At 41.0% G+C, this 26,465-nt stretch overlaps 1 protein-coding gene across 5 annotated transcripts in view; it reads left to right on the top strand.

The window, feature by feature from the left end:
- KIAA1549L (KIAA1549 like) overlaps positions 1-26,465 on the top strand; it is a 145,287-nt gene that overhangs the window by 36,790 nt on the left and 82,032 nt on the right. For 3 of the 5 annotated variants that reach the window (XM_075426215.1, XM_075426217.1, XM_075426219.1), the window contains exon 2: positions 25,507-25,839. In XM_075426215.1, coding sequence (XP_075282330.1) covers positions 25,507-25,839 — 333 coding nt within the window. Of the gene's footprint in view, positions 1-24,176; positions 24,277-25,506; positions 25,855-26,465 lie in introns of those variants that run through there. The other 2 variants (XM_075426216.1, XM_075426218.1) reach the window with 2 other exon arrangements.

Consider the following 26,465-nt stretch of genomic DNA (forward strand, 5'->3'; position numbering starts at 1 on the left):
GTTGTTTTGCCACTGAGTGGCTGGTTCACTCTCCTGCAGGCTTCCTAGATATTAAAATCATTGTTAGATAACATCGGATATATCTTTGAGAGAAGCTAATCAGACTTGCTAACACTTTTACTTTATATTGGCTTTAATTTTATGTTAATCAAAGTATCTGTTTTCTTAATTTATAATTGCCTTGAAGCTGCCAGATGAGATTAAAGACCCTTTTTCTATTGGTGAGGAGAACACTGTTGTGAAGTTTGCTGTTGCGTTGCAGAGTCTTGGGAGGCAGGATGGCAGCCTCTTCACGATGGCTGGTTATTTTGTTCTGGAACATTCTAAGGCTGTTCTCCAAGGCAGCCTCTTTTCACAGTAAACCTGGCTTTGTATGGCCTGTAAGTCTGGCAGGCCATTACAGGAGTGATCATTGAGCAAAATCTGTAAAGTCCATTTTGTTTTGATCTAATTGACAGTCCATTTATAAGACTATTATAATTTCATCCTTCTCCAAGAAGTTGTTCACTTGAGTTTCGCTGTCAGTCCTGGTTCATGCTGATCTTGCTGACAGGATAATTATTAGATTGTGTCAAACTGTTAGTAAAGATGGTGTGTTGCATAATGTGTGTTTTCATGTCATGTGAGGGGTAAAAAGAAGTTCTTTATAATGATATAGAAATCACTGTTGTAGGTGAAACACCTACTAGAAAGCTTCCACTTGTTTGGCATTTCGTTGCTTTTTGGGATGTATGTTGGAAAAAGTATTTAGTGACATCAAGCACAATGTGTTATGGACTATTGTGTAATGGGCATCACAGTCAAAACTGTAAAACGTGGAGAACCTGTTTCCACCGTGCTCTGCTGCAGAGAGGTTTGGTGGGAATGGTGAGATTGGTTTGCAGGGAGCGAGAGGGGATGTCTGAATGCAGAAGAAATGGAAGGGGCAGCAGAAAAGGGTGTAGGATTCAAACACATCTCAGAACACCCTAATCAGGAGGAGCTTGCACCCAGACTAAAATGAAGGACAAACTGAAAATGGGGAATCACTGAGCTCTTCATCAAGAGGTAATTGCAGAAACATGGAGAGCAAAGCTGGAGCCCACCAGAGACGGAAATCATGGCCCGGTGTCAGCTGTGTGTTGTACAAAAAGCACGTCTAAGCCCAGCACCAGGCTGCAAGCCTGGGAAGATGCCATGGGTGTGATGGGGCTTTGCCCCAGAGTTGTTTTGAAGAGCCCAGTCCAGATGGTGTGGCCACAGCGGTGCTCCTTGGTGCCCAGCTGTGGGGCAGCATGCCTGGGTATGCTCCTCTCTGTGCCAGAGGGGTGAGCGAGTGAAATCAATTTGGTTTTAAAATAAGATCATCTTAAAATCACCCTGCCCTGAAGTCTCACGTTGAGCTATGTTAAACTGACTACAGCACAACAAATATATTTGCTGTGCTGTGACCTTGCAGTCTCCGTAAGATGACCGTGTAGCACGGCCCATAAAGCATAGCATTTTTTACATTTGGGGCTATGCCCTGTAGAAGTAAGTGTGTGAAAAGAATTAAGGGGAGTCGATCAGATACATGAGAGGGGAGGGAGGATTTAAAATGTTTGGCAGGAGACCAGGGGTGAGCATGAGTCACATTTCCGGCATAGTAGGTATTTTTATCATTTACTCCTTACGCTGTATCTTTTCTCATTTTATGATAAATATGAACCCTGTGTGCATGTTGGTAGCACCGGTCATCTTCTTCGAGCTGCTGTGAAGGGTTGGTGGTCTTGGGAGTGGGACCTGCCTGGTCTCTGTGTTTGGTGGAGAAGGGCAGCAACCATTTACTAGCCACACAGATCTCCAGTTTCTTTGCTCAGAAAGCCCTTTGTGATCTTTCCCTTCTCTCTCCAACCTTTAAATGGAAACATGAGATGCAACTGCAGAAAGACAAAGCTCTGGTTTCTCCAGGCTCCTGAGAGTCAGGCTGGAGGAGTGGGCTAGAGTGCCTGCAAAGAGCTGGTGAGATCCATATGTCTGTTGTGGCTCTTTTGAAGGGAGGAGAATCAGGGCAAACTCCAGAAATTTATCATTATAGAGATTTTATGGCTTTTAATCCTCTCATCTCTAGATGAAGGGGAGGAGACGTGTTCAGTGTGACTAGCAGTTAGGGAATGAAAAGGAACGCATGCTTTTCCTGCAAGTCGAATCACCATTCCATCTCAGATGTTATTTCTAAAGTTGTTGTATATTGATATGACTACTAATTAAAAAGATAAATAATATTTCAAAGAATAAAACTTGGTTTTGTATATTTAGTCAATTAAGCATTAAATGGACCATCTCTGCACCAAGGTGTGTTTAATGCCATGACTGAGGGCTTCAGGTTGTCTGCCCAAACTGTGGGTGACACTACTACACTTTGAACTAATGACATTTGAGCATCTCTGGGTCTTTGGTCTAAGGATAGAAAAGGTTCAAATTTCCCATGATTTATCTGAGCTAGTAGTATGGTGAAAGCACTACCTGACATTATAAAAAAAAAATGTGCCCCACTGCACAGTTGCACTGATGAACTGGTACTAGAGGCAAAAGGCAGAGGGGATGATCTTGTGATGCTGACAGTTCAGATTTGTATAACTACTTCAGCTCAGAGTGTGTGGATTTGTTTGTCCTTAAGTTTCTGCACATTTTCTAAAAAACAAAAGCGTAAAACATCATCATTGTGTATTTGTGCTTCACAGGGGAATGTGCTTAGGCCTTTGCATATGCGTAACATTCTATCAGTGTGTCAACAATTAAACTACTCCTCTCTAGAAAAACAGTTTCTAAAGTATTTGCTACTTTCTTATATTGTTTTGCCAATACAAGTGGCAGGTAATTTTTTTTTAATTGCCTTTGATTTGCTAAGGAATCATGCAGACAGGTTAATGATAATGTGAAAACAAGCCTACTTCTGCCTAATGAACTGGCATGTATTATGCCTGGTAAACTGAAAAGAAATAACAAAATTTTAATCATTTTTTGAGTTTTTAATTTGTCTTATTCTCTACTCTTTCTTCTTTCACAGTACAGTTTCTCAGGGTTTTTTTGAGGAATTTGAGATGTTTTTCTCAGGACCTATCAATCTGCAATAATCTGTGGATTCATAGCAATGATACATGCAAGAAATGTGTGCATTATATATTCTTTTGAAGTAATTTACAAAAAAATGTACTTTTATTTAGAAGAAAATATGGTAAGCATGTATTTTATCACTTTGTTCCTGGACCGATAAAAGCAACATCTAGCTTTCAGTGAGTAAACAGGAGGTAGGAAGTGATAAGTATAAATGTACTTGACCTTCTAAGTGCCTAGAGTTCCGAGCTGTAAATTTTCTTCATCTTGAATCAGAGCAAAATTGGGCTTCTGTTTGCCAAAGTTCCTTTTCATGTCGTTTTGGTGTACTGCTTCTGTAGGAATCTGTTGTGGCATGTTCTGTAGGAGCAGGAGTATGAGCATAAATAAATCGTTTAATGCATATTTTTACCATCCTGTGGTTAATTATGCAGTTTGAAAAAGAAAATGATGGCTATTAACTAATTGGAAAAGTGTGTTTTCTGTGTGTCATGGGACTGTGGATTATAAAGAAAATCCCTCACATAGAAAATCTTTTTAATAATAACCTACTAAACTTATTGGTAAGCTTCATCAAGGCAAGAAGGTCAGTTGCCCCCTGAGGATGATTTGCCTCCTCTTTCACCACTCCCATAATTAGCTTCCTTGTTGTAAATGCTTGCCACTGAGTAGTTGAGGGCAGGGCTATTAATCAGGAGCAGCAGATACCGTGGTCTGCAAGTGCTCCTTTCAAGGTTATAGCAGCACTGCCTGTGGCTGCCTGGTCTCTGGGACCATCACAGTGATGGTCTGAAAAGAAGACCCTCTCTGTGTAGTTACCTGGTGCCACACTCTCCACTTTTACCCCTCCGAAAGGTATGACCTGTTTCTAGTAAAGGCTCAATTTTCTGCTAGACTGATGACAGCAGGTTGTGTAGACCAGGTCTGAAATAAAGGTAAGTATTGGTTTTGTTGGTGTCACCTGATTTTTCCTCCCTTTTTTCACTTCAGGCTTGAGGCTGATACGTGCCTGCTATGGGTGGCATAGGTGTTGGCCAATCTGACAGCTTGCTAAAGGTCTTCTACTGGTACTTTGGGAGCATATGTAGCATTTCAGGCTGGAAAAATATCTGTCCTAGAGGAGAAATTTGTTCTGCAGCATGAACTAGCAGGAGAAAAATGGTCACTGCAGCGGGAAGGGGATGCTTGGCCCAGGCTGGATTGCTTGGTTAGGGACAGAGGAAAAGAATACCAAAATGTTTCTCTCCAGAGTCACGCAAATCATCTGGCCGTGATTTGATGGCACAGTATTGGCTTTAATACTAACGAAAATATGCATGAGAGAGCAGATGGATGAGAGCACACCACAGAAGACTGGCATGAACGCTGTTGAATGCTGGGCAGAATTTATGGAGCCGATGGCTAGAGGGATGTGGTGCCGTGTAAAAAGGTGTGTGTGTGCCTGGTCTCTTCTGGGTCTTTCACGGGAACGTTTCGGAGGGCGGGGCATGCATGCAGGACTCTTTCCTTGTCGTGTAAAGAAAATACTCTTTATTTTTTCTTGTGATTCTCGCTAAAATAATTATCCAGCTAAATTATGTGCTGGAATAGACAAGCAGGGACGTTGTCCTCCTTCCCCTCCTGCACGGTCAGGAGGCATGTCGATGCCTGCTTAATCCAGCTCAGGACTTGGTGCAGTCACCAGAATCAAACTAAACAGCAAGGCTGATGCAAGCTTGTATGGGCTCGGCAATTTGAAGAAAGCCTGGCCTGTTTGTCTTCTAGTTGTAACTCTCTCTTGAGTGAGATCCTGAGAGACATTTCTTTGTCTGCTGGCATTTGAAGAACTCAGGGAAATGTGTGTTTTATGCCCTGTCTTTTAATGCTATGATATTTTAATGAGCAACCATTGGGATTTAGTACTGTGACATTAGTTCTGGGTGAGTACTTCGTAAAATGTTGCCCCTCTGCATGTGGGAAAGGTTGTTCTTGGTTTCATTAGAAATGCAGCGACTTTGTTCCATTACTGTCAGGAGAAAATATTTGTTTTCTCCCAGCCTAACCCTTTTCTGAGAATGATCTGCTTTTATTTCTGATGTACAAACACATCTGTTTTGATAGTTTGTGGTCTTTTAATAAATTGTATCTGAAATGAGCATCCAAGTCAGGGAGATTATATATAGAAATATGTAATTGCCCTTCTGCGAGTTTACTTAGGTGTCAACAAGCTGCCTATAAACTCCATTTATAACAATTAGGCAATTTGCACATTGTTTGCTAAAAGATGTCTCCGTGGGAGGATCAAAGGTTGGGCTGGTTTGTGTTGCAGTTAACAGGCATGGCCAAGCGAAGGGAGCACCTTCTCCAACGGAGGGGTAGGAGCGTGCTTTCGTTAACCTGGGGGCTGGGGGGTCAGCAGCCACGGCTGCTGGTGAGTGCTTGGCCGTGGGCACCCGGTGCTGCTGGTGGCCTTGGGGATGTGGATTGTCTCAAAGCTGCGCCCACCGCACTGTGTTGCGTGGTAGGTACGTAGTGGCACGTATGTCATGTCTTTGGGTGTCTGTGGTTTAGTTATAGCCCTAGCAGTCGTAGCAGCTCTATTAACTCATTTAACTTGGACTGATGCATTTTGGTGTTTTCAAAAAGATTACGCTCAAAACCTTCACATTTAATAGGGAGTTAACCTAATGGTCTATTATTTGCATATTTTGCTCTATTAACGATATTTAGTACCTTTTTTTAATCACTGTTTCAAATTTGCTACCATTTTTAGCATCTGATCCTGCAGTTTAAGCTTACTTAGGACACAGTCTGGCTGCTTCTAACTCTGTTGGGTCTGCGGGCTGACTTGAGACCCTTATGGTCCCTCGCTGTGCCAGACAACTATTCTGGAAAAGCAGAACTACTTCGTAAGGTCGTGTAGGCCAGAGAGTGCTTTAAGGGCCAGGCTCTCAGGGGAGCCATTCACCCTCTTGGCTGAGAACAGGAGTGAGAAGTCTTCCAGGAGATGTTGGCGTGCAGGTCCCTGGACCACCGGGAAGGTGCTAGGGCCTGAGCCAAGGGCAGAACAAGGCTTTGGTTACAAACGTCGAGTGTTTGTAAGCCAGGGTATTTTGAAAATCTGGCCGCAGGGGTGACTGGTGAGTATGGCCTTTTATTCCCTGGCTGGTACTTCTTTTCCATATTCCTGATGCTATAGATGAGAGCCTACAGCAATACAGACAGTCCAACATTTGACCTTTCCGTTAAATACTATTTACAGCAAAATGTGGTTCTCTGCTCAGAGATTGATTTTTTTAATTGTCTTTACCTAATGAGAAATATACAACATTTTGTAAGACATCAAACAATCTAAACAAAGCAACTTAGAAGAGTAATGGGTCCTTTTGGTTTTTACTTTGGATAAACCAGGAAAAAGTATTTTGCTTCAGAATAACTTCCTCAACATCTCCATTTTGAGTCAATCGGCCCTCTCACAAGTGTTTCAGATTGACATGCAACAAAGTATTTAACTAAATCTTCATATTATTTACTTTCAGATTACCTACTCTCTAAGCATGTCTAAGAAAAGAATGTTTTATTTAAAGATGAAAATTTGAAATACTTCAGTTTTGGAAATATTTCCTAGTGAGGTTTTTTGTATCAAAGTGCTTCAATAGACTATATAATTAAAACCCGCCTTTTTAATGGAACAATTTAAAATAAAATAAAATTCTTCCCCATTGTCTTCAGCTGTTGTGGAATCACACCCTAGATTTTTCTGCCCTTTTAATTCTAGCACCATTTAGACCAACATATGCTTGGAAATCAAGTGTATTTATTGCCACCAATGTGTATTACTTCAGCATTAAATTTCACCTTTGTCAAAAATACTCAGTTATCTACTCAAAGTAGCAGTGTACTTGGAACTTTTTTTTTAAGGTAAAAATGAACATGAAAAGATAGTACAATACATATATATTTTTTTTAATTTAACATTACTGTTTTTGAAAGGGCAGATCACAGAGGGCAGATGTCCAGACTATGGATGAAACTGTTGATCACTGTGTGTCTGGCAGCTTGTGAATGCCAAGTAGTTATTAGATATTTATAAAATTATTTTCAGGCACTTCAGCTGATGAGTAGCTTGCAGACTGAGCCTCTTTTTTGAAGGATATGTGATGTCTATGCGTGTAACTGCTATTCCTGCACTCTCAAAATCTGTGAGCCAGATTTCAAGACACCAAGATCGACTTGAGTGCTTTGAGGTAGCCTAAAACAATTATAAAGCTTTCTAGTTTTATGCCTGTTTTATGCTACCAGAAGCCCCCTGGGCACTTTGCCCTTTCTTTGGATGATGGGTGTGTGTTGCCTGATGTGCTCCATCCCCTGCTCGCACTGCGGGGTGCTCCCTTTCCCATGCCATCACCTTGGTCCTCATTGCCTTCCAGCTGTCATCGTCTCAGCCCTCTTCCACACATTCTGTATTTCAATATTTCTCGCCTGGCCTTTAATCATGGTGTGGTGGTGTTTGCCTTGGGAGTTTGGCTGTTCTCTCTCTCTGAAGTACTAGAGGGTTTCAGCCCCCCTGATGGTAACTGGGATTTGCAACTCTTCATCTGGGCTTTGTGAAGCTGATGGGAGGAGAAAAAAAACAAAAACCAATTTCAAAGCCCCTAGAACTATGATAAATCTCTGAGAATCCTTCATATTGTGTTAGTGTATTTATGTATTTCAAAAGCTGGAGACCAAGCTACCGCATAAATCTTTAATGTTTCATACATGTATAAAATTTTAAATTACTGTTTAGTGACCTCGTTGTAGAGGGATGGTGAGAAGAAATCCCACAGGAATGCAGTATGCTTAATTCTGGGATCCTCTGTTTATATTTTTATTTTCTTCGAAATTAATATGTCTGTGTTCGGCAACAAACATGCTTTAGGCCAGACAGTTGAAAGCCACGTATTTGGGGTCTTACTTCTAGGCCACTAATTTCACAGTTAGCTATCTTTGTAGAAACAGCTTATCTTTCAAGTGCTGAGCATCCCTAGGCCACTGCATAATTGGTGGACGTTGCTAGGAGTAAGCAGCTCAGGAAATCAGGTTGCTCCTGTTTCGGTGCCTGAGTCTAAAATTTAGTCCACCAAGTTTGTAAATGTTGCCCTAACTAACTAATACTGCTGACTTGGCAGGCTTTGGACAGTTTGTTTGACATGTCACATGACACCATTAGGCTGGTCCCTACATGTATTAGAAATACAGAGGGGAGGCTGACCGAGCACAGAATTCAGCATTGCTTTTGTGTAACAGCTTTTCTCCCCACAGAGAGGATAAATGTCTTCATGGAAAGTACTACACAGGCCAGATCTCCGTGTCTGTGCTCAGCACGTCCTTCCTAAGCAGACAGCTTCACAAGCCAGTAATTGTGGATGAGCACAGAGCTGGGATTTGCCCCAGTAGGGAGTCGATTCACAGCAAAAGTGGGTTTGGTAAGAGTGGGCTGCCCATGGGATCCAAACCACCGCTGCATACTGGTGCCTCTGCTTGGTTGTGGTTAATTGCCGTTTGCCTAGGATGCCTGGCATGCAAGGCTGGGTCTGAAACCCTCCAGAGACAGCAGAGAAGGTAAAGTCAGGAAACCAGCATGGCACAGGAAAGTAAAGTTTGTGTAACTGACTGAAAATGCTTATTTCTTATTAAAAATTAAAAAAAATGATGGTCTGGTAAAGTAGATACTCAATATTTTGGTTAGAAACTTTCTTGATGATGCTTTATGATTCACCTGGGATGTTGAAGTGGTGGTTGTATTTCAGTTTACCTAAGTGATTATATATATATATGTATAATTCAATATATAATAAAGTCTAGGAAGAAACCTTATCAATTATCTACCTGAAAATGCAGTGGTGGGTGTTTTTTTAATTTTTTTTTTACAGAAATGGCTTGTCTGCAGGCAAGCCTGCTTGTTGAATTGTGAGCTAGCTGGCAGCCAAGGAGCAGGTCATTTACCAGAGGTCATTGATTGCTGAACACTGATTCCTCCTCTGCCTGTTCTTCTAAGGGAGTGGTATTATCTTCAGCATATTTGTGTAAATAGTGTCCTTTTTTTTTTTTTTTTTTTTTTGTTTCGAATTGTATTTTGTAAGTCAGGAGCAATTCTCAGCATTGGTGCAAACCTTACCTGAGCATTTATTTGCCTTTGTTTAAAGAGACCGTACTTCCCTGTGGAAACCATAGGCTATCAAGGACTGGAATCTGCGAAAAGATGTAGTTAAATCACCAGTGACTGTTCCTCTAAATCCCCACAGCAAAAGTGGTTTGGCTGCACATCGGCTTGGAGGTTGATTCAGCGCAGTGCAGAATGCCTGAACTCTTGTAGAAGACTGAGTATACTAGTTTGCTTTTAATCTTGGAGCCCTTCACCACACTGAGGCACTGAGGGACCCACTGAATAATATTTGTTGTCTCCAAAATGTGATTTTCACTTGGCTTGTTATGGTATTGTGTGAATAACTGAAATGCATACCTCTAGGCACGTTGTGTGATACCAGCTGCAGTGTGACACTATGACTAATGTGCATCTACAATGAAATAAACTTCCTGAAGATGTCTTTTTTCATATGATAGTGCCAAGCGACTTCAAAGACTTTGATGTTGACAGTTACAGTAATTGCGCTGCATCCATTATGTTGTTCTTGGTAAATTAGATTTCCCGAGTTGGCCTGAGCAGAGGTGCAGTGTCTCCCATTTTAACCTGCTGTCTGTAATCTGCTCAATACTTTTTCTACATAATGTATTTTGATCTACAGAGTATCAAATTTAAATTGGGGACTCTTTTCCGCCTAGATTACATGCATATATATAGTACACTTTGTTACTGATTCTTCAAGTATCTCTTTCCATATGATGGTGATACCTGGAGAATCAAGGTTATTAACACAATAGCTTACAGGAAAAAAAGCTACAGCCAGGAACCTAATACATAAATAAAAACTAGTGTATTTCTCATTGGAATCCAGAGTATATAACTTACCTGTAGTTGTATCCATGTACTGCTTTCTGTTGCTTTTGCACCTGGCCTGACTGGATGTACTGCTGGATGATTTCTTAGATTTCTCATTAGCCTCGAGTCCCTAGAAAAGCTAGTGACTAAAACAAAAAACAAAACAAGTTAAAAATCATAAAATAAATAGAAGGCGTTGATGATTTCTGGGATATTTTTATGGGGTTTTAAAAAAAATACCACAAATTTTCAAGCGCACATCCTGTCACTCGCTTGCTGGATTTGAGATGTGGTGGATTGCTGAAGCATGTATAGTTCCAGCGGGCCTGATTCTTCCCTGCCTTGCTGCGCTTGCAGCTGTTTGCAGCTGTGCAAAGCAAGTTCAAAATGCTGTCAATCAAAAGATAAATATTTATTCTTCTTTGCATTAAGGATAGTTTATACAACTGCTGTAGACAGGGTGGGCTTTAAAACAGGAGTCAAAATATAATACTAGCATTTTCAGTCCCCTCCTGTGCTGAGAAGCTAAATGACCTGAGTTTAAATGAGCTTTATGCTTACTTTACAAGAATGCAAATGATAGCAGTAGGTTTATGGCAGTGGAGATTAGATTTACTATGCTTACAACAGGTTGGAATGTATTTATCTAATTAATTAAAAAAATAAGTAAGAAGAAAGGCCATATTTCAATTGAAATAGTTCTCATAAAGAAATTTAATTGACAGCTTGGATCAATTCATGTTTATTTGCCTGTCCTGCTGTGCGAAACCTTACTCAGATGATAAGAAAATTATGCTTTTGTGATAGAACACAACTAGCCACACACAGGGAGATAGAATTGAAACACATCCCAGCTCGCCCTGTCATATAGGCTCTTTTATATGTTACTTTTTAATCCACTGTTATTCTATAGCATTATTGCTTTTATGGGGATAAATGTGTAGTATTAATTTTTTAGCTTCAGGCTAAATTTTGCACTGCCAACAAACCATCTTATTTCATATTAGTGCAGCCTCATGATAGTTGCAAACTGAGATCCTATGACTGATGCTATTAAGTCATGTAATATACTGCGTTCTCTTGTCAAAATTTATTTTTGCTATTGTCAACTTTTTAATATGTCTAGGCAGTTTTAAATAATTGTTGCAATAAAATAAGCTTTTGGATGAGAAACGTGCCTGGTGGTTTGCAGAAATGGAAAGTGGCTGAAGCGTATTTATCACTTTGAAATGACAATTTCTGAGATGACAAATCTTTGATTCATGCAGAATATTGTTATTGTATAGTTTTTTTAATTGGAATTCTGGATACATCCCTTAAATTATTTTAAGTATCACCTGTTAATGAAAAAGCAGTGGTCAGTGAAGAATGAAATGAATGATTAGTCTTTATTTAAGATTCAAATAAGTTTTTGTAAAACCATGAAAAAGAAATTAATGTTTGTCTTATTGACTTTCACCTTTAGACTGTGACCAGAATTTACAGTCTCATTTCTGCCCTCACCTGCAAATAAAGCATTTGCCTTCAGGTTAAGGTAATTTGAAGTAGCACCTGCCTTTTAGCCCAGACACCAAGGTGGGGATCTCGCAGCTGTCCCTCTCCCTGCGGGGCCGGAGGTATTCTTCCAACACGTCGAGGGACTGTGCTGAGTGGCGTTCACCTTGTCGTGCTCTCCTTACACTGGTGCAAAGGAGCATTTTGGGCATTCTTTGGGGATTCATTGCTAACGCTCGGGTCTGAACTGCTGTTAGGCACACTTAATTGGGAATCCAGGACTTGTCTTTTTTTTTTTATTATTTATTCCCCCCCCCGCTGCATTTCTTTTGCTCTTTCAAGGTAGCCTGTTTGGCATTGTGCAAAAAACACTTTTCTCCTTGGCTAATTTTTGGCCAATGAAGCTCTAATTCTGTATTTACTCTCTGTGCCGGCTCACCTTTACTCTGCAGGTGATCCAGTCTCCTACCTGGGACTCTTGGAGCATTACGAAGAGGCAGGAAAGCAGACAGCTGCAGTAGGTGCAGTGTGAGAGCTGATGAGGAACAGGGTAGGTCCCACAGCTCGTGCTAGTGTTCCTCTTGGGTCTTGCAGGGAAGGACAGACCCTGGGGGAGAACGTGCCAAAGCAGCACCATTCATTGAGAGAACTGTAAAAAAAACACGAGGTAGATGTTATCTGAGCCAAATGAATTTTTGAAAAATTAATTTTCAGACTTTTTTCTCCTTGTGCAAGTGTCATGAGCCTCTTCTGATTTTTTTTTTTTTTTTTTTTTTGTATGTTCAGCATCTCCACTTTAACTCTTTACTGTACTCACAACTTTAGTTCTACTTAATGGTGGTTCATCCATGAAGTCACCAGTTTACTGTAATGGTGTCCTAACTGAGGAAAGAACAGAGCACCAGTCTTTGGATGAATATTACTTTCCATAAGTGTGATGTGTCACCTCTGTGGCTATGTCTGTGTGCACGGTTCTCCGTTTTCCTGGCCCTCCCCACCAGTAGATCTTGACAATGATGAGAAGTGTGTGTTGAAAAAGCACCTGGAAGTGGCATAAATCTGACAAGGAATAAGCGCTGCCCTGATCTATGCAAGAAGTCACCTGTTGGGAAGGTTATGGGAAGAAACTTTCACTTTATGCTTCTGATCTTACCTGGAGCAAAGCCTCGGATGGCCAGGGTTTCTTTTTGGTAGCATCAGTGACTCGGCTCTTAACACTGGTATGTAGACACCTGAGCAATTCTTAATTGATAGTAAGAGTGATGAACTGCTGTGTGACCTGGCAGTTTTACCACTTTCTTGCTTCGTGCATTTTCCCTTCATGTATCTTTCCTTCACTTTTTTTTTTAATACTCTGTATTCATTAGTCTCTCCCAGGTATCCCTGTCTCATTTGAATTATCTCATTTTAATAGCAATACCAGCATAGAGCAGGTTAATGGAAAACCTACTTAAATGCTGTACAGTCTATGTGTTTGACAGTGTAGTAGTAAAGCTCCTAAAATCCTGGTTAGTCTGAGAGCTTTAAAGTCGAGATATTCAGTTATATAAATGCAAAACGTTTGCATAGTGTATGTACAAAGGAAAAGCCTGTCTGAGTAGGGCATCGTCTTTCTCTTTTTGTTAAAACTGACCACTCGTGTCTCTAAAGATTAATGCAGTGGCTGGGAAGGAATTAGGGCCTGGTTTGGTTAGAGGCTGTTTTTGGAAATAGCTTCCAGAGATTTTTAGAGAACAAAACCTTATGAAACTTTAGTAAAAAGAGCAGCAATCAAGTGACAAGAAGTATCGTGGCAGTACCCAAAGTGGGTCACAGAGTCAGGCTTTTTCAGGGTTTAGAAAGTTAGAGAGACGGATCCAAGGGGGAAGTGTTTTCCATTGCTTTCCTATCAGAGCCATTTTTACCATCCTGTAAGGTGCAATGTGATGGAGCACGTGAGACCCGTGAACTAAAGCACAGCAGACGACGGCCAAGCAGGCCAAACTGCTATGGAGAAGAAAATATATCTTATTTGGCTTGTTTAAACTTTTCAGAGGGAATATTTTAATCATTTTCTACCATGAACCCCAAACCTTTCTATAGGACTTTGGAGATTTATATTAGGAGATCCACCAACTTGTGCAGTGCTGTTCAGGCACCATCTGGAAATAGCAGCATCTTTTCTTTCTAATAATGCCATGTGTTCCAGGCAGTGTGTCTTATTTTTGAGAAACCAGCTGCTCACTTAGGTACCCGTTAACTGTTTACTGGTTTTACAATTAAAAGTGACTTCAGTTGTTGCTAAGAAATGATTGTGCCTGTAGCAGTGATCCTGCTTTTTTTGTATGTTTGCTATTTTTTTAGGACTCCTGTCATTTCCCAGGGAAGATGATGTTGTCTTATTACTTGACATAAAATGCCAATACCTTTATCTTAGGGCAAAAGGATAAACTTTTTAGTACCATATCACTGATTAATACTGATACTTTTCATGTTTAGGTAGCCAATGCAAGAGCAGAGCTGCAATCTGTGAGTACATCTACCTGCTTTATCCCTATGTTTGGGTGTTTGTGAGCTTTGGGTTTGCTACATTTGATGCTTGTATTTTTATGTTAATGCCTGTCAATTAAATACTGAACCACTGTAGGATATATAACTTGCATCTGAATGTTTTGGAGAAGTGTGAGGGTGCAGGCTGTATAGGACTGAGCTCTCCATATGAGGAACGGGGCTTTCCGAATGATGTAGAGAGGTCTATTGCTTTTGCAGGGAAATGGGTGAGGAGCAGGTACAGGCGCCTACATCCTGGTGATGGTCTGAGTGCGTGTCGCTCATAGGCGAGCTGGAGCTGGGCTGGGAGCCTAGGGTATTTTTCCAGCCTTCTTGGGAACCCCACAGTCTGCCAATGTTACCATTTATTTTTCAGATTCCGAAGCAGATGTCATAGACCTGCATTTGTGTAACATTTCTTCCGGATTTTAATTCATGACTGTAAAGTTAGATTTGTCAGGGCGGTTATTTAACCTTATTACCACCAGGGACTGGACTCCCACTTTGTGCTTTTAGACTCTTGTACTCTGTCAATGGGGGTGGCTGATTTTTTTATTACTGACAGTAGTGGTGTCCTGTCAGACAAGTATTTGCAGCGATTTCCAAGAGGTGAGAAAGTGAAATGAGGCGACATATTGCTATAAACTTGAGATATTGCCACTTTTATGCAGCAAAGAAAAGATCCTGAAAATAAAGGCTAATGAGGTGTGCAAAGCACAGTGAAAGTCATAGAAAATGGAAATAATCTTTAAACATTTGCATGATAGTTTCTAGCCTGAGCCAAGTCCTCATATACTCTAGAGCAGACAAGAAGCCTAAGAATTAATTACCTAGTTGATATGCATAGTTCATTAAGATGTGATTTTTAACTGTAATGTATATTTCACTTCACGTTGAATATCCACTGTAGGTCATAGCAAAGTTGCAGGTTGATTTGTTGTTCAGAAGAATTTAGTTTCTTCTCCATCACTTGACTTCAGGAAGCTCTCTGACAGCTCCCTGGAAGCTGAAGGTTTCCTTCATAGGAAAGTGATTTCCCTCCTCTTGAGAGAGGCCCCTTCCTCCATTTGTAAAAGCTAGGAATTAAAGGACAATACTGAATAATAATTTAAAAAATTAGATTTTTTTTTTTAAAAAGGGATTGCTTTTAAGTCGATAATGTCTGAAAAGTCAGTACATAAGAAAGAACAAGTTAAGATGACGTGTATAAGGCTTTCTTCCTAGTTTCTGTCCTTTTTTCAGTGGAGAGAGAATAGCTCTCTGTGCTGTCCCTTACTTACAGTGCTGTCAAGCCTGCTCAGGAAAAGCATTTTTCTAATCTAAGAAAAAAATGACCATTTTATGTGGCCTGTTTCTCAGCAAGAGCTTATGTTTGCATTCTCATTCATTGACATAAAAAGGAGTCCCTTCCAAAGAAGGATGTGCCACATTTCCACTCATTAGTTGTCTATTAGCTCATTCATGGTAATGGATCTTATTTAACCTTTGTGTGTTCTGGGGCCAAGTAATAGATTTTGCTTTTTCAGATTCAGAAATTATGTTGTATGCCAGGATGGTTAAACACTGGTTGTTTTGTACGAATCTTGAAGAGAGAATAGAATTTGGACTTGATTATTGTTTTGTTGCATTTTTAAAAAAAGGTATGTTATTTACTCTGCTTCACATGTTGAGTGGTCTTTTCAGACACTCTCTTTGATGTGACCAGAAATTTTTCTAATCTAAAAATCAATAAGATATTGACTTAAAAAAAAAAATTTAAGAGCAATGACTTTCATACTTTGAAAGCATTATCAGTGGGGCAGTACCAAATGCTGTGCAGACAGAGAAAGCAGGATGCCTCTGTGCATGACCTACATTTCTTTCCTGGTCGTCACCTCTTTGTGCTTCTTTACAGTCAGAGGCCACAGGCAGTGGAAAGAGCTTGAGAGCAGCAAAAGACATTGTGGAAACCTCTGTCCTTCTATTGAGCCTGTATATGTGGCAACTCTGAGACTGTGTATCTCCTCAGAGAGGATTAACCTCTCCTGGTTATCTTGCTGTGATAGGCCTCAGGAATGGGATGCCATCCAGAGGGACCTGGACAGGCTCGAGAAATGGGCCCCTGTGAACCTTGTGAGGTTCAACAAGGCCAAGTGCAAGGTCCTGCACATGGGTCAGGGTAACCCCCAGTATCAAGACAGGCTGGGGGATGAAGGGATTGAGAGCAGCCCTGAGGAGAAGGACTTGGGGGAGCTGGTGGATGAAAAGCTCCACAAGACCCAGCAATGTGCACTTTCAGCCCAGAAGGCCAACCGTATCTTGGGCTGCATCCCCAGCAGCATGGCCAGCAGGTCGAGGGAGGGGATTCTGCCCTTCTGCTCCGCTCTGGTGCAATCCCACCTGGAGTCCTGCACCCAGCTCTGGAGCCCTCAGCACAGGAAAGCCATGGACCTGTTGGAGCGGGGCCAGAGGAGGGACACAAAGATGATCAGAGGGCTGGAACACCTCTCCTATGAGGAAAAGCTGTGAGAGTTGGGGATGTTCAGCCTGGAAAAGAGAAGGCTCCCAGGAGACCTTATTGCAGCCTTCCAGTACCTGAAAGGGGCTTGTAAGAAAGGTGGGGACAGGCTTCTTAGCAGGGCCTGTAGTGATAGGATAGGACAAAATGTAATGGTTTTAAACTAAAAGAGGGTGGATTTGGACTGGATATAAGGAAGAAATTCTTTACTGTGAGGGTGGTGAAACACTGGCACAGGTTGCCCAGAGGGGTGGTAGATGCCCCATCCCTGGAAACACTCAGTCAGGGTCAGGTCAGACGGGGCTCTGAGCAACCTGATCTAGCTGAAGGTGTCCCTGCTCATTGCAGGGGGGTTGAAAGAGATGAGTTTTAAAGATCCCTTCCAACCCCAACTATTCTATGTTTGTATGAAAACACAGAGAGCTTGTCCTCCCCCAGCCTTGGTGCTTGCATGTGTGTTTCACCTGGTAACTGTAACTTCAGAGCTCTGAGATAGTTGAAATTAAGAAGTTTTAGTGTTGTATATACATGTGTCAGGCATTTGGGTTGCACACTGGTTAGCTACAGCCACGTAACGTACCCTTTCACAGCTGATGCCTCTAGTACATGCACATATTAGGTAGAGATGATGCTGTGATAATCAGCAATTCTTGGATTTCATTTTTTCTCTGAAACGGTTTTGGTCTATAGCGTGCAGTAATCCAAGTTAGGCTTGCTTGTCTGTAAAATGAGCAGCACTCAGAAGTGTAACACTCTAGTGCTCAATTAACGGCAGCAGTGGCTAAAGACGCTCGTGCCACGGACCTGCATGTTACTGTCTGTCTGCTGGAGGCTCCCACACCTGCAGCACCAGAGGAATATGCACCCCACACGTCGGTGTCTTGGTGGCTCAGGCTCCTGCTGAAGCCCTGATGAGGATATCTCCCCTCTAGGAGGGTGGCAGAAGCTGCCGCCGCTGCGGTAGGTTAAGGAAGTCGCTGTCCTAGCAGACCATGGTCCAGAGGGTCTTCTCCACTGATGGGCTGTGGCCTCCAATTTTACATGCAAAAATGATTCCCTTGAAGATGTGCTTGCTTTGGTGAGCAGAAAGGTTTTTGGCTCAAGGGAACATTCACAATTACCCAACCAGCATGTCAAAATATGTCATATTATGTAATTTGGTGCACAGTACAACCTTCTGAAAGCACTATAATTTCTTTAAAAATGTTCTGGAGACAATAATTTTTGTTTTCTTTCTAGAATAATCCACATGTCTTTTGTCGGGGATTGTCTTCCATCTCCTCTTGTATTTGATTTTGCAGGGGGAGTTTAAACTCTGAAATCTTTATTGGAGTAGCTTGTAGTTAAGAAAATGCGCTTTTTATTGCCTGTAATAAAGCTGTACTATTGTTGAGTTGTAACTACTAGCAGAAAAACCAAGCCGAGTCCGCATTTCCTGTACTTTGCTGCCTGACTCCCAAAGAGTCTCAGCAGATCAGTTTGGCCCCAAACTCTTCTCATGTGCATTCAGAATTTGGTACCACCCTTACAATCTGTCCTGCCTCTGGAAATTAAAAAAAAAAAGTCAGTCCTCTAAAAATGTGATTTGCTTATAAATCATGGGATTTTAAAGTGTTTTAGTTTTCTTATATCCCACAACCACAGGAATTCACAATTTCCACGTAAAGAATGAAAGCTGAAATACTAATACAGTTTGTTTCGCTTACGGGTTGTTTTTTTTTTTTTTTGGCTGGTTGTGGTTTTTTTGTTTTTGTTGTTTGTTTGTTTTTTTCACATTAAAAAGTCCCTCAAATTTTGTAAGACTTAAGATCAAATCATGAGAACTGGCAGCTTTAGTATTGCATGTTCCCAAATGACCTTGAAGTTTTTTTGCTACACTATTCATTAAATCATTTATGCTGATGCTAGCAGTGTCTATATAAACTTCCCTGAATAATCACAATTCCTTTAAAAAAGTTTGTACATAAATGTGTATTTACAAATAAATAGATAAGCAGTATGCTAAAGCAGGCTGTCAGGCTCACAAAGGCATTGATCCTAAAAGTGTTGCTGAATAAGCAATAAAAATTAAAATAAATATGTGTGCCATTCATCCACTTAAATTCTGTGAATAATCTGATCAACTCGAGCAGAAATGATAACAGGTACATTCAGTGGGAGCAAGGCAAGAGCCACCATAGCACATTCTGGTCTCTATATGATTACGTGCAATTATCCTGCAGCACTGTGTGGCGACGAAATCCTCCTCTGCCACGCTCTAATTTCATGCATTTCCTGATGATCTGGCTGAGCATCTGGTCTCTGAATACAACATGCAGGTGATGCAGCTGCAATTGCCAGTGGCAGAATTGTTTCCTCGACGACAGGAGCGTGTTACTTTACCCTGGTTAATCTATTGTCTCTTATCCTGCTCTTCACCTCCGTCGCCGCATGCTGGATGCAATTCAAGCATCCCGGCAGAGCTGCCTGTGTGGTGAAGGAGACACGTTTCACCCCCAGGCAAGGCTGGCACTTGGTGCAAGTCACACCAGTCTGTCGGTTCCTGAAGCAATATTGATGACAGCTGCGAAGCATTTGCAGGCTCAGCTCTGCTCTCCCAAATCCCAGCCAGCTTACGTCTGGGCTGGGTAAGCAATGGAGACAGGACGTGTTAAAAGTGGGACAGAAGTACATTTTCATTGCAGCCCTATATTTTCATTTTATAGCTAAAAGGTTGCCTTTGATGAAAAGCTTTGCTGCTGGTGCATTTCCTTTGGTACCCAAAGGGAAATCTGTGTGTGGGAGAGGGGGAAGGCGCACAAAAGATCCTAACAGAAGAGATTGCTGCTTTGGCTTTTCCCGTGAGCAAAAACAAGGCCGTGCAAGTGAGATGACCAAATACTGTATCCACACGTTTTCCTGTTATTCATCATAAAGTTCAAACCTTTTTTTGGTGAGAAGACAACTTTGTACAGTAATGTACCTCCTCTGTTTTGTTTAAACAGAATTCTGGTGGTATGGGGACAAAATATTTTTCCTTCTGTCAAAAATAATCACAGTTTTCAGATATCATTTTCTAAGATCACTGGGAAGAGGGCCGCTTTTTGATGGGAGACGGTGCTTGTTTTTATTGACTGGCTCATGCAGCAGTTGACTATTACAGGTAAATAGAGACTAGGATGTGAACAACCTCAATGCTGGTAAAAAGATCTGTGTTTTAATCCTCCAGGTCAGGATTTTGGGTTTGGAAGGTCAATTTCTAGTTTGGGAAAAGTTACAACTGAAGTAAATGTGAGAATCAGTTTACTGAATTACTGTAAACTTTTCTCAGAATCTGTGTAAAGAAATTGATATTGAGGTCACAGAATGGGATTTATTTTGCTGGTTTATTTACCTTCACTTTTTTGAGAAAGTTAGCGCAATCCCAAGGAAGCAGTTTTCTCCACCTCTCCTGCCGTAGTAGCTGTGGGTTGGAAGCTGCCAAAAATCCATATATTTGTGTGCTCCCCCTTCCAGTGCATTGGCTGAGTCTGGCGATCGCTCTGGGCAGGTTCGTCTGAGGGCTGACCCAAACCCCGCTGGCCGCAGAAACAGGCACGGCTCAGGGTGTGTGCATCGGGGCTCAGTACACGTGTGTGTAGGTAGGCTTTTTGACATGGCTAGAAATCAGTTACAGGTTAAACGTTATGCAAAATGTGTGAAATTAAGCTGCAGATGTCTTTGTGGAATGCTGCCAAAGGTGAGGTGTATGGGCTGCATAGGTTGGGATGTAATAATTTCATCAATATGAGGCTGGAATAACAGATCTTATGAAGGCATAATAGAGTTTTGCTGTTCTGCACAGTGAGTAACAGTAAAATTTTGATATGCAACATAGCTATTTTTATAAACACTTTGCTGACTACTCGTGTCTTTTGTTGGTAGCGTATTTCATATCCTTTGACCTGTGAAACTGGCATTCCTTGTGCCATTTTTCCAGTTGTAAACTCTTAAGGAAGAAAAAAAGATACATTTTAGGAAACTCTGAAGTGGTTCAGATAACATGCATGTTGATGCTAATATGATACTGTGTAGGCTTAATGTCCTTCAACGGCTGTATAACCCTTTGGGTAGGGTGGTGCCTTTTCCACTGGTGTAGCAGAGATTCTTTTTGTGTTTGTTTCCCTATCATATCCCATATAGGTCACATCTGACCTTTGATTACTCAGTCTCTCATGGTGAAGCAATAATAAGCAGGAAACTTCATACTTGTGAGAAGAAAAAACTAATGCTTTTTTCATATAATAGTGGCATTGTTTTTAAGAGATGATGCTGCCCTAGGATAGTGCTATCACTGCATAGACTGGCATAAAGTAGCAAATGGTCACTCTCAACAGTACTTCTCTTGTAAATAAACTGTTGTTTTATGTATGTTTGTAAGTAACTGTGTTTCTGACAATCCAGGTTTTATTTTTTGGGAGTGGTGTTTTTTTTAAAGTTATCTTTGGAGTTGCTTTGCCTTAGGGCTGATAGGTTTAGACTTGTATAAAATGCAGGTTGCTTATGTAATTTAATGTTCAGATGTCCACTGTGCTTTAGATGGCTTACAGATACGATTATATTATTAAACTTTAGCATTTATAATAGTTCACAGCAGTCATGAATTCTTTTTAGTCATATTTTTTGTCTCAGAAATTGGTAATTAAAGAAAATTCATTTGAAAATTGAAATCCTGTCTTCAGTATGCTGAAGGTTATGAAAAGTTATATACCTGACGTATAATGGGAAGATGTCTTGGTCAGTCATACAATAAAATTTTCGTATGTCCTTTTTACCAGCTTCACGCTTAAATGTTACTAACCCAGATGATATGAATAATGAAATGGAAGTCACAACAACAGAAATCATCTGTGCTTGAAGATACCTTTGAGTTTATCTTTTGTAATGGCTCAAAAGTGGCAAAACAGTATTTCTTGTCCACCATGACAGTGTGAGGGAAGCTCTGGATAGTCATTGTGTTTCCTTCAGTGTAGTTGTAGACTGTGATTCAGTTGAGGTTCTCAAAGTTTTTTTTAGCCTTTTTGGTGCGTTAAATGTTTGATTCCTGACTGGTTTTTTTTAATCCAGTTGGAGCTGAATTAATTTTGTGAGCATGTTAACAAACAGATACTCATCTGTCCTGAGGCAAGCTCTGCTGCTGGGTTCCTACAGGCTTCTCTGTGGCTGCTCCTCTTGCTGGTTGCCTGCCGATGGGCAGACAGGACAGATGAGAGAGTATGTGCTGTGGCATCCACAGGACACTTGCATTGCTTGTTATAGATCTTTGCCTTATTATGGCACAAGGCAAACAGGGCAGCACAGACAAGCAATTTGATCTCTTCATATACTGCACTGGTGTGGCCCCACTTCAAGTACTGGGTGCAGTTTTGGGTGCTGCAATATGAGAAGGACATCAAACTATCAGAGTGTGTCCAGAGGAGGGTGACCAAGATGGTGAAAGGCCTTGAGGGCAAGACTTCTGCTGAAGCAGCTGAGGTCACTTGTCTTGTGCCAGAGTTATAGCTGACCAGCAGTAGGACACAAGAAAATGGAATAAAGGTGCATCAGGGGAAGTTCAGATTGGACATTAAGAAAAAGCTCTTCACCGAGAGAGTGGTTGGTCCCTGTTACTTCTTTAGGTGTGTACAAAAGGGCTCAGAAATGATAAAGCCACAATTTTCTCTAAACTGGATCAATTTGTAACTTCCTGTTGTGGCTTGTTGGAGGTGTTTCTCATTATTGCAAATGGAAAGATCCCTAATCAATGATGGTTGTTGTAAAAAGGTTACTCCTATATGGGTTTTAGGATTGTTGGAGGTGGCGGTTAGTCAATAGCCTGAAGTATGAAAGAATAACAGGTAATTGTGAGATGTCAGAAACAGCTACTGGTATGTACAAGCAATGGCTTGGTGCACAATGCACGCGGGATGGAGTTCTCATTGCGACTTTCACGTTGGTTTGAATTGGTTGTCTTCTTCTTTCATCAAGTGCTTTCAGCTGTTGAAGTGAAATATTTTCCCATGTCTGCCTTTTTTCCATGGTACAGTCTTTGTTTGGACAGTATTTGATAAGGATCTGTAGTTGTTGATGATATCCTACTGATTGTCAAGTAAAGAGTATGTACTTCAGTTTAAACTCCATGTATTGGGAAGATAATTTTGCCTTTTGCATGATGCGTCCAGTCACTATCAGTATGTTGAATTTATGACAGAAGTTTAAAACAGATACTGATAATCAGTATCTTTCTGTAAAGGTAGAATCAAAGAAAATTCGCTGTGGAGGATTGCCAGCATTGTCTATCTGTTGCAGAATACTGTGTAATTTTTTTAAACCTTCAGTAACTCAAGAGCTTTACTTCATTAATGGATGTAAACAGGAAAATTGCCAGTTGGTATGGAATGGAAGAAACAAGAACTGAAGGACTAGCATTAAACGGTGGCTAGGGCACATTTTTATTCAGTGTTTTATCTTCTTTGCATTATTTGAGCTTTCTTTTTACTTTTTGTCAAAATGTGGTAACATCAATTCAGCACTTTTTTTCAGGTTTATGTTGTCTCTCTGCTCATAATTATTCGTATTAAAGCAAAGTGTGAAGAAATATACGAGGACTGGTGCAGACTGTGTGTGGATTGATATTGACAGATTTTGCTATGTTAGAAAGCGAGAAAACATAGACTTGTCTAAATCCCCTTTAGGACTAGCATTTGCTAAGTGCTAGATGAAATCCCACGTGAAGGTTTTGCATTCACTTCGGTACAGCCTTTCAGTGAGGTGAAACAAGACAGTTTGAGGCATAACAGATCAGGTAATGATTACTTCATCAGCTGATATGACCTCACAGAAATTTAAACTGCACCTTGCCTAAGGCCTGATTTTTGCAAAGAACATCATCTAGTTCTTCATTTCAGGCATATTTGAATCCATTCTAGTTGAGCAAAATACATGTCGTCTTCTTTCCTACCTTCTGTTAAATAGCTGCCTGACTGTAACAGGGAAGGAAGAGCCACCAAAACACAGTACAAATCACATTGTGTCTCCCAAAAAGTGTTGGAACATGTAGAATATCAGAAACTGGGCCACACCAGTCATTTGGGTCTCCGGTTGCCCAATGACACATCAGCAACTACAGCACAAATACATAAGAGTTACTTCTGTGCTGCAAACCTCTCCTGGTGGGTCAGGTTCCCTGGTGGACTCTCCAGCCTGCTGATCATCTGGAGCAGCTTCAGAAAGGCTGACTGGGTTTCCCCATAGCCTGCTTATCTCTTGTTGCTGTAGGTAGCTCCATGTCTGCCCACCTTTGGTTTTCTCCAAAATGCTAATGTGTAAGTCGGCCTTTTCGGGGACTTTCTTTATTTGCTAGAAGGGCAGAGCTCTGTTCTGTTACCTATCCTGGAACTGCTCCCTTAAAACAACTTGTTTCTGGAGTCTGTATTCATTCTTCCATGTCAGTGGAGGAAAGATGCTTCACTAGGGTTTAATCAAGCTCTTAAATACGGGGATAAAAGGGAAAATCTATGGTTTCTTTGTTTTGGTGTTTGTTTGTGGGTTGTTTTTGTTTATAGAGTGAAAATGCTACACTGAACATAATTCCAGCACGTTCTTGTTGAATGCACACAGGAGCCTGAAGGAGCTAGTCTCACCATCTACTTTGGCCTGCGCATATGGATGATGGGCGGTGTAGCACAAGGGCATTGCAAGAAAGAAACTTAGCTTTAAATAGGTGCAGCATGACCCATTTTCCTGTCTTGTGCTGCATGATGTTCTGCTGCTGGCTCCTGTTTGTGTGAGCTGATCCCCTTCAGTGCTTTTGGCTCTATTGACCCTTGGGTTCATCAGTGGCTGGAGCTAATGTCCAGCCTGTTTTATAACCATGTATCCCAAGGTCTGCCCTTCCTTACTCTTCCATGCCATTATGGGTGTGGAGGAGGTTGGCATCCTCTGTGTCTGATCCAGACGCACTGGAGTCGGAGGGCAGGGACTAGCTCTGTATTGTGCCTCTGTTTAGCTATGCAAGGCGCACAGCCTGGCATGGTAGCAAGCGCCAGTACCGAGTTTTGATCTATTATCTTGGCAGGGAGGGAGGGGAAAAAAAACCCTTAAATTTTACTCTTGGGTGAATCTTAATCTTTAAATTAGTAGGAATGTGAGTTTTCCCATGCTACAATTTTAAAATAACTGTAATCATTTTAAGAAAATAAAGCCTAGGAACATTATGATGTTGAATGTAGAGTAAACTGGTGTTTGAAATGCTGTGTTGTACATCTGTACATACCGAAAAAGGAGTTTAATTTCCTAATTTGTTTTGGATCTTACCCCCCTTTCCTCATGTTCATCCCTGTTTTATTTTCTTCCTTTTGTGTCTATAATTGCATGCATTATTAGAACTGGCAAGATGAGCACCTCCAGATGCATCCTACAGGAACCCAGCCAATTCTGACTCTATTCCCATGTCAGACTGCATGCCAAGTCAGTGAAGCTTGGTTGTCAAAATCTATTCTCTTTCTACACTGCTTCTAAACCTGTCTTCTCATAGAATATTTTGATACAGGGTGACTGATGATAACCTCAAGAATTGTCCCAAGCTTAAGAAGGTGTCTTTTAGTATATTGAACCATCCTTCTTAAAAGTAGTATTTTGAAATAGTATGATCTAGGAAGCTTTCCTTATTCTTCTATCAGATGAAACGAGGGGTTTGAAATCTGTCACATTGTACCTTTCACTCTTTTTGTGGTGATTTTGTTTTTGTTTTTAACTTTCTCTGAATTTTTATGCTCTTTGAATTAAAAAAAAAACCCATTCACTATTTTTACCAAATGTAATGCATCGGAACTAGATGATGTTTGAGGCCCCCTCCAACCCAAACCATTCTGTGTTATGATTTGTTGCAACAAGACAGCACCTCCTCTTCCTTTTGGGGAAGAATATACTAATTTTACTTACTATTTTACAGGTATCAGGCAACAGCATATCAACGTTGCTCCTTCTACAGGATCTTTTCCTAATTGGAGATCTCTGCTATCACCAACATGGCCTTCCACAGAAGCTAAGACTTCCTCAGTAGCTGATATTTCTATGGGACAGACTTTAGAGAATGCAAATTTGCTTCAGATGATAAAAACAACACTGACTGGCACACGTATCAGGACTTCAGATCAAACTCATTTGTCGCCCACCATTTATCAAGGCAGTGGAAACAGTGCATCCCAGGAACCCGCTGAAGTTTCAGCTGAGTCACCTCTGAGGTCATCATCTCAAGATGCAGATGAAACAGCTGCTGTATCAGGTTTGCCTCAACTTGGTATGTTTGCCACATTGTCCACTACACCATCAGTGACACATTCGAGTACAGCTGTCCCATTTCAGCTACTACCATTAGAAACACCCTCCATTTCAAAAGGAAGCACATCAGGATCAGACATGCTTTCTGCTGTTCCATCACCATCATTGTCTTCATTGGTAATTCAGTCACCTCATACCATTAACTTTTCTAAACCAGCTGTACTGCCCACCAAAGTGCCTCTGTCTGATGCAGATCCTGAAGGTTTCTTCAACACAGATTCAGCCAGCTCGCAGGTTAGTGAAAGCAGAAATAGTCCTCTAAACACGGTCACTGTAGTACATTCCAGTATGGTGAATCACAGAAAGGGTCACGAATTGTTAATAGGTTCCATGCCTTTCAATCTCTTTGGATCGACAACAGTGCATTTCACAGAAATAGTGGGAAAAGGGTCTCTTTCAGAAAGAACCTCTTTTTTGTCTGTATACTCTGATATTCCTGTGTCAAAAACATATCAGTCTTCCCTGCCAGTAACTTCCAGAAGCCTGTCACAGTTTCCTAATAAGAGTATGTACAAAGTATCTTCTACTGGAGTAAAACCAAATAGTCAGCGTTTTAAAGCAGCATTGACT

This window comes from Opisthocomus hoazin, chromosome 7, assembly GCF_030867145.1.
Source record: "Opisthocomus hoazin isolate bOpiHoa1 chromosome 7, bOpiHoa1.hap1, whole genome shotgun sequence".
Lineage (NCBI taxonomy): Eukaryota > Metazoa > Chordata > Aves > Opisthocomiformes > Opisthocomidae > Opisthocomus > Opisthocomus hoazin.